A 13,502-nucleotide genomic window follows, 5' to 3' on the forward strand; every position below is an offset into this window, starting at 1 on the left:
TTCTACCTTTTTTCTGTCTCTTTCTCTTTTCCTCTCTCCTCTATCTCCATTATTGAGATCCAGGAAAGAAGAGATACCAACAATGTTGGAAACGAGGTTTTAACTCATAAGGATTTGAGGATTCATTTCGGTCAGGGAAGGAAGATGCTCAAATCTGCACTTCAAGAGATTATTATGCCTGTAATAAGGACAGGAGATTTAGTGTGGGTTATTGTCAGATGTGAGCAGTTCAATTCCAAAGTAGAATTGACTTGGGATGATAATTAATTGGAATGGAGAGGATTAATAATTTCCAGGTATCAGGCTTGAACAACTGAGTAATTGGTGGTGTCACCTCCCGTGTGGAGGAAGAAAAGGTTTGGAGAGAAGAATGAATAATATTAGACTTAAGAAGAAACTTGGGGTACCTGACTGGCTTAGTCAAAAGAGTGTGTGACCCTTGATCTTAGGATTGATAGTGAGTGTGAGGCCCATGTCAGTGTAGAGTTTACTTTATTTTTAAAAATGTTTTAATGTTTACTTATTTTTGAGAGACAAAGCACAAGTAGGGGAGGGGCAGAGAGAGAGGGAGACACAGAATCAGAAGCAGACTCCAGGCTCTGATCTGTCAGCACAGAACCTGATGCAGGGCTCAAACCCACAGACCATGAGATCATGACCTGAGCCAACGTCAGATGCTTAACCAACTGAGCCACCCAGGTGCCCCTAGAGTTTACTTTAAAGAAGTTTTGGTGATTGAAATGCTTGAAATTAGGAGGAAGGCATCATCATTCTAAATATCAGTTTTTCACTACAGTGAAGTCATGGAAAGACATTATTTTAAATTATTTATACAATGTAAACCCTGTAAGCTGCTAGCAAATAATAAAGTAATAATTATTAAGTGCTTTCAGTGTGCTAGGTATTGCTCTAAGCACCCTTATTAATATAAATTAACTCATTTAATCTTCCTAACAACCCTATGAGGCAGGTACTATTTTCATTTCCATTTTACAGCCAAGTAAATTGTGGTACATCTAGGTTAATCAACTTCTCCAAGGTCACACAGTTAATAAGTGGATACAAGCAACATGGTAAATCAAGCAGTCTAGCTACAGAGTCTATAGTCTTAGCCATTATGTTATTCTATCTCACAAATAAATTCATTATTTTTGCACTTTTTGTGAATACGTTTTCCATTTCTTTGAAAAATGACATGTTCAGAAAAAAATCAATTTAACTGAAGATTTGGAGTTTTGTAAGTTCTGGTTAATTGAGGTTTAGTCAGTCTATTCCAGAAGGACAGTGCCAAATTATAAGAAGCCATGGAGCTATGAATCCACCTTGGAGTCCCTTGTAAACTTGCAAAATACATCTAATCACAGAAAAATGCAAGGATTGGCAGAATTTCAAAGCCCTGCCCTGTTGAGTTTAAAACCCTGACTGTTGTCAGGTGTGAGCTGCTGTTTGTCATAGATTTTTTGGTTTAGACAGAGGCCTTGACGTTGCAGCCCTGGGCCAGGCAGACCTTCACTGAAGAAAAGCAGCATTAGACATTTTCCCACTATTAACCCCACCAACCCTTGCTTGTATCAGAGCCAGGTCAAACTTGCACATGTGGCTCTTTGAATGTTGATTTTAAACTTCTAATTAACCATTCTCTTGAAATGTTAAGATTCTGAGTATTGTTTGGTGGAGCACTAATACTAGAATGTACCTGAATCAAAAGGAAAATCTGCTATCTGCTTAAAGACTTGACTTGTCTGGAATTTTTAAAAATTTCAGCTGCATCTATAATTATGAGTTCTTTCAGTCAAGTTCTACTAAGGCAAAACTAATCAAACCTCAAGAATAAATAAATCTATGCATGTTTCTAGGACTGAACACTCTTTAAGAATAGGAATGCATTGTAATTATATACTCAGCTATTAGCACCCAGATGAGCTTTACACACACATTTGATACCATCCACTGAGGTTAACTAAGGCATGTTAGAAGGTCAAGTTTGGGAGAAAATAATTTGCTAGATATTTATATATATTATGTCTAGCCCTCATGCAGCTCTTCAATAAATAATTAGTTTCCTCATCTTGTTCATTAATAAATTGAGGCTTAGCAAGTTTAGTTTGCTTGTTGAAGGTCTTTTCACAAGTAAGCAGTCAACCAAGATTTGAATTCAGGATTTGAACTCTGGTCTGACTGTGCTGTCAAAGCCCTCTTTCCTTCTGTTAAAGTTCTATGACCTAGAATTACAAGACAAATCAATTAACAGACACTGATTCAGAAATTCAGCGGGGAGGAGTTAAGATGGTGGACAAGTAGGGGGACCCTGGACTTTCCTCATCCCTCAAACACAACTATATTAAGGTCAGATCATTTGAAACACCCAGGAAATTGATCTGAGGACTGACAGAATGATTTCCACGGTTGTCAGGACTCAGCATGGCAGATGTGAGGTGGTGCGTGGAAGTGAATTGAGGGAGAGAAAAACAGTGGTGCTTCAGAGGGGAAGGAAACCCTTTCCATGAGGAGAGAAAAGGGAGACAGAAAGAGGTTAAGAGGGCGTGATGCCGTGTTTGCACAAGACAAAAACTTCTCTGGACCACAGACTGGGGACCGAGCGATACTGAGTGTCACAATTTTTTGCAAACAGCATGTGGACCTCAAACTCTGAGGTTTGGGAAGTGCAGGAGTTTCTCCACAGCGGAGCTGTGTAGTGCACTCCTGAGGAGAAGGAGAGCGCTGGCCCCAGAGTACATAGCGAAGCGTAGGGATCTCCTGAGTCTCGCTGGAAAGAACATTCCCCTTCCTGGAGTACATTTGGAAGAGAGTATATTGCCTCTCCAAGTACAAAAGACCTGCAGGCACCAGCAAAAGGCCTTTCATCAGCAGGGGACAAAGTGCAGAGGGCAGATGACTTCCTTGTTGCTTTCTGAGGTGCTACACCATAGAGTTCGTGGCCCGTGCAGATATGGAACTGTTTTTTTCTGGGACAAAGGACATCAGACAGAGCAGACCAGAGAGGCGAGAGGCTTTTGGGACAAAGGACATCAGACACAGCTCAGAGACGCCCTACTCCAGGGGCGGGGCATGGATATGTGCTAGGTCCCTCACGATTTTATGTTTTGATTCCAGCCATACACCAAAGATAAAATGCAGGAGAGCTCTGGCGCAGGGCATGCTGACTGCCCTCACTATTCTGTGATGGCTTCCTGAATAGCAGGGTGTGTGAGATCCTTTGTCCAGGGACAGGAGAGTCACGCGATGCCATTTTACCCTTCACCACCAACACAGTAGGACTTCAGAGAGCAATGCAGAAGCCCCCAGAAGAAGCTGGACCCACTTATACCAAACCCTGCCCCAGTGTACCTGGAAACTACATTTGTAATGGGACATGTCTGCCTCTGAGCCAGCTCACTGGGCCTCTACTCTAGAAGACCAGCATAGGCAGCACCCCACATATACCAACTGTACTAATCATAGAGTGCTTCAAAGCATTATCTGCAGTTCTGGTGGAAATAGGACCAAGCTTACTTTTTTCCTCCCTCCTCCCTCCTCCCTCCTCCCTCCTCCCTCCTCCCTCCTCCCACCTCCCACCTCCCACCTCCCACCTCCAGTCTTCTCTTCCTCCTCTTCCTGTGTCTTCTATACATCACATACTGGGTCACAAATCGGTCCTCAACAAGTACAAAAAGATTGAGATCAGACCATGCATATTTCCAGATCATGATGCTATGGAAGGTGATGTCAACCACAAGAAAAAATTTGGAAAGCCCTCAAATACATGAAGGTTAAAGAACATCCTACTAGGTTAACCAGAAAATTAAAGAAGAAATTTTTAAAAAACATGGAAGCAAATGGAAATGAAAACACGACAGTTCAAAACCTTTGGATGCAGCAAAGCAGTCCTAAGAGGGAAGGAATTATGTTACAATTCAGGCCTATCTCAAGTAGCAGGAAAGGTTCCAAATACAAAACCTAAGCTTACATCTAAGGAAGCTAGAAAAGGAACAGCAAATAAAGCCAAAAAGCCAGCAAAATAAGGGAAATAATAAAGATTAGAGCAGAAATAAATGATACAGAAACAAAAAACAAAAAAACAAAACTCTGGAACAGATCAGTGAAACTAAGAGCTGGTTCTTTGAAAGAATTAACAAAATTGATAACCCCCTTCTCAGACTTATCAAAAAGAAAAGAGAAAGAACCCAAATAGATAAATGAATGAAAGAGAGATCACAACTAACACCACAGAAATACAAACAGTTATGGGAATATGAAAAATTATATGCCAACAAACTGGATAATCTGGAAGAAATGGACAAATTCCTAGGAACCACAAAACTGAAATAGGAAGAAATAGAAAAAAGACCCGTAACCAGCAAAGAAATGAAATCAATAATCAAAAATCTCCCAAGAAGCAAGAGTCCTGAGCATGATGAGTTCCCAGGGGAATCGTACCAGACATTTAAAGAAGAATTAATTGGGGTGCCTGCATGGCTCATTCGGTTAAGTGTCTGACTCTTGGTTTTGGCTCAGGTCACGATATCAAGATTTGAGCCCCACATCGGGCTCTGCACTGAAAGCACACAGCCTGCTTGGGAATTTTCTCTCCCCCTCTCTCTGCCCTACCTGGCTTGTTTGCTTGCTCTGCCTAAATAAACAAACGAACATGAAAAAAAAGAAGAAGAATTAATACCTATCCTTCTCTAACTATTCCAAAAAATGGAAATGGAAGAAAAACTTCCAAACTCATTCTATGAAACCAGCATTATCTTGATTCCAAAGCCAGACAAAGACTCCACTAAAAAGGAGAATTACAGGCCAGTTTTCCTGATAAACATGAATGGAAAAATTCTCAGTAAAATTCTAGCAAATCAAATTCAACAGTACATTAAAAGAATTATTCACAAAGATCAAATGGGACTTATTCTGAGGCTACAGGACTGGTTCAATATTCTCAAATCAATCAACATGATATACCACATTAATAAAAGTAAGGGTAAGAACCATATGATCCTGTGAATAGATTCAGAAAAAGCATTTGACAAAATACAGCATCCCTTCTTGATAAAAACTCTCAACAAAGTAAGGATAGATGGAACATACCTCAACATCATAAAGGCCCACAGCTAACATCATCATTAATGGGGAAAACTGAAAGCTTTTCTCATCCGGACAGAAGCAAGACAGGGATGTCCATTCTCACCATTACTATTTAACATAGTACTGGAAGTCTTAGCCTCAGCAATCAGACAACAAAAAGAAAGAAAAGGCATCCAGATCAGCAAGGAAGAGATCAAACTTTCACTTTTTGCAGACGATGTGATTCTTTATGTAGAAAACCCAAAAGACTCCACCAAAAAATTTCTATAGCTAATACATGAATTCAGCAATGTCACAGAATATAAAATCAAGATGCAGATATCTGTTTCATTTCTTTACACCAGTAACAAAACATGGAAAGAAATCACAGAATCAGTCCCATTTGCAATTGTACCAAAAACAGTAAGATACCTAGGAATAAACCCAACTAAAGAAGTAAAAGATTTTTACTCTGAAAACTATGGAACACTTATGAAAAATTGAAAATGACAAAAAGAAATGGAAAAGCATTTTGTCCTCTTGGATTGGAAGTAAAACATTGCTAATATGTCTATACTACCCAAAGAAATCTGTACATTTAATGCAGTCCCTATCAAAATACCATAAGCATTTTTCCCAGAGCTAGAATAAGCAGTCCTAAAATTTGTATGGAACCAGAAAAGACACTGAATAGCCAAAGCATTGTGAAGAAGAAAAGCAAAACTGGATGCATCACAATTCTGGATTTTAAGCTATATTAATACAAAGCTGTAGTGATAAGGATAGTATGGTACTGACACAAAAACAGACACATAGATCAATGGAACAGAACAGAAAACCCAGAAATTAATCCATAGTTATATAGTCAGCTAGTCTTTGACAAAGCAAGCAAGAGTATCCAATGGAAAAAAGACAGTCACTTGAAATGGTCTTGGGAAAACTGGATGGCAGCATGCAGAAGAATGAGACTTGGAACACTTTCTTACAACATTCACAAAAGTAAATTTGAAATGGATGAAAGACCTAAATGTGAGACAGAAAACTATCAAAATCCTAGAGGAGAACACAGGCAGCAACCTCTTTGACCTCAGCTAGAGCAGCTTCTTACTAGACATGTCACCAAAGACAAGGGAAACCAAAGCAAACATGAACTACTGGGAGTTCATCAAGATAAAAATATTCTGCACAGTTCAGGGAACAGTCCAGAGAACTAAAAGGTAGCCCACACAATGGAAGAAGATATTTGCAACTGACATATTGGATAAAGGGTTAGTAGCCAAAATCTATAAAGAACTTACCAAACTCAATACCCCAAAAAACAAATTAGATCTATTGAAGAAATGGGCAAAAGACATGAATAGACACACTTTTCCAAAGAAGACATCCAGGTGGCTAACAGACACATGGAACAATGCTCAACATCACTCATCAACAGGGTAATACAAATCAAAACCATGATAAGTTACCTATCACCACACACCTGTCAGAATGGCTAAAATGAACAACCCAAGAAACAACAGGTGTTGGCAAAGATGGGGATAGAGGGGAAGCCTCCTGCACTATTGGTGGGAATGCAAACTGGTGCAACCATTCTGGGAACAATATGAAGGTTCCTCAGAAATCTAAAATAGAATTACCCTATGATTCAGGAAGTGCACTATTAGGTACTTACCCAAACAAAACAAAAATACAGATTTGAAGGAGTACATGCACCCATGTTTATAGCAGCATTATCAACAATAACCAAACCATGGGGAGAGCCCAAATGTCCATTGATTGATGAGTGGATAAAGAATATGTGATATATATGTTATATATATATACACACATATAATGGAATAATTCTCAACCATCAAAAAATGAAATCTTGCCATTTGCAATAACCTGGATGGAGCTAGACTATATTATGCTAAACAAAATAAGTTAATCAGAGACAAGTATCATATATCTGAAGCCTTCAGAATGATGAGGGAAGGGTAGGGTTTCAGGTGTCAGGAGGTTTTCAAAGGTTTTGGTTGGGAAAGCTTTTGGCAAATGGGTTGCTTTTAACACAGATCTTCATATGTCAGCAAATACCTGGTTTTCCATAATGCTCATTACCAAGAACAACATTGTTTGTACTGAAGTCTGATTACATAGTATCTGCAGGATGTCCTCTCTTGATTCCTACCTGATGCAGTGACACCCCAGCTATGGCCTCCCCTCTAACTCTTGACTGTTTGTATCCATTACCTAGTTCTTACCTTTATTTTAGAATCATTCTTTGCCTTTACCAGACAAAACAGAAATGTAGAATAATGAAGGTTAAATAGTCAAAACGAAGAAGGGGGGAGGAGTTAAGAAAAGGAAAGGAAAGGTGCTGAAAAGTGGGGAGATTTACATAGTGGGCAAAATGAATAAGGATAGAGAATATGACCAAAGAGCGAGTGTGCATGTACAGTTTTAATGGAAAACTCTTCTCTTTTGACAGTTTTATTGCTTTAGGAGACTAACCCAGTGGTGGCTAGCTACTAATATTTTACTTTATAAATAGCAGCTTCTGAAAACTCTAGTAATAAACCTTGGTTCATTTCTGTTGTGTACTAATAGGGGTGTTATTCTCATGCCAACAGATATGATGTCCTGGCACATATGGTTGTGAAAGGAAAAAAAAAACCCCTACTCATCATGTGAAAATGTAACCCATAAATTTGGAATTGAATTGGCTGCATATTGCACAGTCTAGGCTATACTCACTTCCATTTTAATTATTCTCCTTTACAAAAAGAGATAGTAGTCTATGATTGCATTATTAATATAGAATATTTCCTTTGTTTTTATAAGCTTTGCCAGAGGCCATATTGAATTCAAAGTTTTGGGTTATTTCTGAGTCAGAAACCTCATACATTTGGATAAAAACCAAACTTCCAACATTTAATTTTAACTTAGCAGGGTATTTTATACACATTACATTTTATTCAAAAAGGCCTTACCTATTTAAAATCTTTCTTACTACTCACATACCTAAATGCTAAATGTTGAAGGATCATTGTCAGTCATTCTACTGAAAAATTATGATTAATGATTCATACCTTCTGTCCTGATTTTGTTTGGGGAGTAAAGATGTTTGTTTTGTCTATGGCCAAGAACTCTCTTCTTGAGGAAAAAGTACAGTGCTTAAAAGTTAAAGCCCTTTGGTTATTCTAGATGTACTATATTTTCTAACAGTGTTTACTGATCTCCTCAAGGGTTTACAGACTCACAGAAATGTAAGATTTTCTTCCATAACAAATTTATTCTAACATCCTAGTGTAATACATAACATGACATCAGAAAAATCACAATCATGGAGGACTACAGCAGGGAGAGCCCTTTCATTATCAGGTCTACCACTATCTGTTATAAATGTGGAAATTGTGCACCAGAGTGATCCAAATAACTTCTCTGGGACTAGTGTGTAGTCTCCAATCTATAAATCTTGACTTTTCAAGTCAGTGCTCCATTGTCAATGGATTTCTTACTCATGGTCTTCAATGAGCACTTGTGTCCAGTTTTATGATAGCTTTGTCAGTGTCTTACCCAGTAAACAGGTGTTTGCAATAGTATAAGGTTATGAGAAATGGAGAATAAAAAGAATAAGTCTCAACAAGGTTGTCTCACTTGGTGCAAAAACTCATGCCACAGAGTCAATAAAAAGTGCATCAGTTGGGGGCACCTGGGTGGCTTAGTCAGTTAAGCATCCGACTTTTGCTTAGGTCATGATCTCGCAGTTCGTGGGTTCGAGCCCCGCATTGGGCTCTGTGCTGACTGCCAGCTCGGAGCCTGGAGCCTATTTTCAGAGTCTGTGTCTCCCTATCTCTCTGACCCTCCCCTGTTCACACCGTCTCTCTTTCTTTCTCTCTCCTAGAAATAAATAAAAATATTTTTTTAAAAAAAGTGCATCAGTTGAGTACATATCTGAGGAACAAGGGTAACCTGTTATTACCAAATATGATTTCTTTGGTAAAGCAAAGAATATATATATTTTTTGTGTAATGTATATAATTCTTTCAAGTTGGGATTTTTATATATTGAGCCTGTTTTTGTATTTTTATGTATAATGGAAAGAGGGTAGAGGAGGACTAAATAATGGAGGACAACAGAGTACAGAGCAAGAGATATTTTTGAGTCATTCAATCCTGAATGAGAATTTCAACTTTTCTGCTTCCTAGCCAATGAACTTTAGAAAGATTATGCAATAGGGGTGCCTGGGTGGCTCAGTTAAGCATCATACCTTGGTTCTGGTCATGATCTGACGGGTTCTTGGGTTCAAGCCCCACATCAGAGTCTGGAGCCTGCTTCAGCTTCTGTGTCTCCCTCTCTCTCTGCCCCTCCCCTGCTCATGCTCTGTCTGTCTCTGTCTCTCAAAAATAAATAAATGTTAAAAATATTTTAGAAAAAGATTAGCCAGTATTGCATACATATTTGTCAAGAGCATTAAATGAAATTATAACTTATGAATGTGAAGACATCTAACATACTCCTTGGCACATATTAGTAGTTAATTAATACTAGGTTCTCTTTCCTATAGAGTATAAAACATAATTTAACACATAAACCACCAACCACTTGTTTTGTGCTGGGGCACTTGGGTGGCTCAGTCAGTTAAGAGTCTGACTCTGCTCAGGTCATGATCTCACTGTTCATGAGTTTGAGCTCCGTGTCGGACCCTGTGTCAACAGCTTAGAGCCTAGAACCTGCTTAGGATTCTGTGTCTCCCTTTCTTTCTCTGCTTCTTCTTTACTTTCTCTCTCTCTCTCTCTCTCTCTCTCTCTCTCTCTTTCTCCCTCCCTCCCTCCCTCTCTCTCTCCCTCCCTCCCTCTCCCTCTCTTTCTCCCTCTCCGTCTCTTTCTCCCTCTCCCTCCGTCTCTTTCTCCCTCTCTTTTTCCCTTTCTCTCTCTTTTAAAAAAACATTTAAAAAATTTTAATAAATAAAAATATTTTGTGAAACTCATTACAACTGAATGCACTTATAGATGGAATACAGTATTTCCAACTTGAATAAGATTATAATGACACTGTGATCTAGAAAACTTAGGGTCTTGGAATGGAATTGTCAAATCAGGGTCATATTTCAAAGTTGAGAGAAGTAGGGGTGCCCTAAAGAATAAGCCAAGATACATTCTCATTACCTTCTTCCTCACCTTCTCTATACTCCACCACCTCATTTCTATTCTGTCACTTCCTTTTAGTTTTAGACATCATCAGTTCCCACCTGGATTTTTGCCGAGATGTGAATTGGTTTTCCTGCCACCACTCTCATCACCTTCCAATTCATCATTCAAGATCTGTCCAGAGGAATCTTTTTAAAAACTTAAACCTGATTCTCTGCCTCTTCTGCTTAAAATGGCCCCCTTTCACCTACAGGTTGAAGTCCAACATCATTCACATGTTATTCAAGACAGTGTGTTAATTATCCCCATGTCTACAACAACAGTCTCCTTCATCACACTCAAGATTTTTTCCAAATGCTCCAGTTGTGCCTAGAAGTGGACTTTGTAACCACCTCCGCCGCCGCCGCCACCACCACCACCACCACCACCACCACCACCAACAACAACAACAACAACAACAGACACATGAGATTCATGTCTCTGGACATTTGTGTGCACTATTTGCTCTTCTAGGCTTACCTGCCTCTATTTCAGGTTGACTAACTTCTGATGGCTTTTCAAATACTCCATCACGTGTTATTTTATCTAGCAAGTCTTCTCTCACTTTCCCATCATCTTAAGTATATATTCCACTTAGTTCCTCTGGGGATCCCATGGGGCATTTCCACACAGAATTGTCATTTAAACCATGAATTTCTTGGTGTGAGGTAAGTATCTCAACATCTGGCACCGTCTTAACTTTCAAAAAAAATGTTAGTTTGTGGGTTCATTCACAGTTAGAATTGCTGTCATTTGGTCCCAGTTGAAAGCTTTATGATTCTCAAACTTTGGTAAGAATAGGTGATCACAGCAAGTAATGTTGTAGTAGACAACTGCATGGGAAGTGAGTGGGGAGATTGGGTCTTCTCCCGTAACATGATATCCATTCCTTTGTGAAGCACTAAGATAGGGAGAGGTGGATTACAAAATGTGAGAGATAAAGGGAAATGAGATCATTCCTCTGTTTTGAGAAGCGGAAATGAAGTGTCAGAGAGTCTTGCCAGTATGATAGGATGGTCAGTGGCAGAGCTTGGTCCAGGACCCAGATATCTTCCTTCCCAATCCAGCATTCATCCATTTGCCTTTACAGTTTTTTTAATATTTTTTTTTTTTAATTTTATTTTTAGAGAGAGAGAGAGAGAGTACTCATAGAGTGGCAGAGGGAGAGAGAGAGAATCTTAAGCAGGTTCCATACTCGGTACAGAGCCTGATACAGGCTCGATCCATGACCCTAAAATCATGACCTGAGATGAAATCAGGAGTTGAACATTCAACTGGCTGAGCAAGCAAGGTGCTCCATCCATTTGACTGTTCTATTCTAGTGGAAATTTTTTTTTTAAGTGAGCAAACTCTGCATGCCAAATTCTTTCCTATTTCATCAGGCTGCAAAGATAGTTCTAACCTGGTAAGTCATGTCAGCACCTAGGAAGATTGTCCTGCTTTGATTTGGGATAACTCAACACTTCACAAAAAAAAAAAATAGCTTAGGGACTGCAAGAAGGCCATTGACTCTGCTCTTTCATATTTATCCCACTGGCATGTTCTCATGCAATGACCTCGTCTTTTCCTCCTTCACCTTCCCTGCCTCAAAAAATGAAACTTCCGTATGACATGTGGAAGGGTGCCAACATCAGCCAGTGCATATATTAAAGTTTTAAATCAGTTATTGTTCTAGTACACACCCTAGTGTTAAGAAAGAAAGAACATCCAGGACTAACAAACCTGATTGTTCTGGCAAAGTTGCCATTCAATTCATGCTGGCATTTTGGGGCTTTTCTTTTTCTTTAATATTCTAACCTCATTTTTTTTATAAAAAGGTAATGGCTCAATAGCAATTTTTAACATTACTATTTCATTCAGTTTCTCCATGAGACTTCTACCTCCCAGTCTCTTGAGGATTTCCCAGGGGGCACTATGCCCAGGGTTTGCTTACTTAATTGTAGAGAGAACTGCCAGGCTGATAGTGAGTTCAACAGACCATGAATTGTTCCTCACTTTATTACCCTCTAAGCAAGGGAGAGATTCAGGCTTGGGACTATGAGCCCTTCACAACTTGGCATTCTTAGGCTGAGAAAAAGACTTAATCATAATATTTAAGAAACCAGATTACAACTATGTATAACAGAGGATTTTAACTTAACAACTGCTCTGAGTTGGACCTATACAAGTATTCTGGTTAATACTGCTTTCAAATTCCTATTAAAGTATGATGCATTTTTTTTTTCTAGGCAAGTACTGGAAGTCAGTTAGGATGGTGGCTGTGCCAAGGGGCTGTGCTGTGGCTGGAGCACAGTTGCAAGAGGAGACGGAGACCGTTTCTGCCCTAGCCTCCCTGACGGTCGATGTAGAACAGCCCTTTGCTTCAGAAGACAGCAGGTATGGATCCAAGATGGGGGAGTCATTAAGGTCAGTAACATCCAAGATCATTGTTAGCATTTGTGAACCTCTCTCCAGGCTTTCCTTCACCTGTCTCCTCCACTTCACCACCTGTGTTCTCCAAAGCCGCAGATGCCACAGCGCACACTATAGGCCACCAAGAATTCCATTCTTCATGGGAAACAGAGCTGGGGCATGTGGTTGCAGTTCACATAGAAATAAAGGGAGTGAGATACATGGTGAGAAAAATCACTTCTTATTGAATAATTTAATGCAGATCATTATGGACAGTGCTGCTTGTGGGCTTTACTTCTTAATTACCTGTAGTTTTCCAGATATTCATTTTCTATCATTAATTTGAAATTACTGATACAACAAAGTGAAAAACGGGAGAGCAGAATCTGGAAGTAATACTAGTCAATTAGGTAACCTAAATACGTACAAGGTCCTTATATGACTGTTCTTCTGGTGCAAAGACTGGATAAAGATACAAGTGGCCTACGAAGGAGACCAGAGTGTGTGAAAAGGAATGTGTGGACTCTCGAGTCTGATTTTATTCTACTTTATGATAAAAAGAAGTTGAATCCATCTAGTCTTCCTATGAATATAGGTTTCTGGAAAAGAAAAACAAGGTTAACCTAAGGTTGAATTTGCTTGTTCTCCTGAGAAATGTTTGTAGGTTTGTGCATTTTGGTGTTCATCATCCTATCATACAGACAGTGCTACATTCAAGATTTCTTTTAAGTCTGTCCCAACCAAAGCCGTCACAAAGGTGCATATGTTTACACTGGTGCTTTCTGTGGCTGGCTGGAAAGCCACATTTTCTCAGTTTAAAAATGTATCGGGTGAGGCTTTACTAAAGCTCTGCCAGCTTGCACTTTTAAATTGCTTCTG

The 13,502-nt window shown here is 39.3% G+C and overlaps 1 protein-coding gene across 1 annotated transcript in view; it reads left to right on the forward strand.

The window, feature by feature from the left end:
• HDAC9 (histone deacetylase 9) overlaps positions 1-13,502 on the forward strand; it is a 718,836-nt gene that overhangs the window by 684,880 nt on the left and 20,454 nt on the right. The window contains exon 25 of the mRNA XM_039220715.1: positions 12,461-12,638. Coding sequence (XP_039076646.1) covers positions 12,461-12,638 — 178 coding nt within the window. The remainder of the gene's footprint in view (positions 1-12,460; positions 12,639-13,502) is intronic.

Source organism: Hyaena hyaena, unplaced genomic scaffold (genome assembly GCF_003009895.1).
Source record: "Hyaena hyaena isolate Hyena2069 unplaced genomic scaffold, ASM300989v1 scaffold_904, whole genome shotgun sequence".
Taxonomy (NCBI): Eukaryota; Metazoa; Chordata; class Mammalia; order Carnivora; family Hyaenidae; genus Hyaena; species Hyaena hyaena.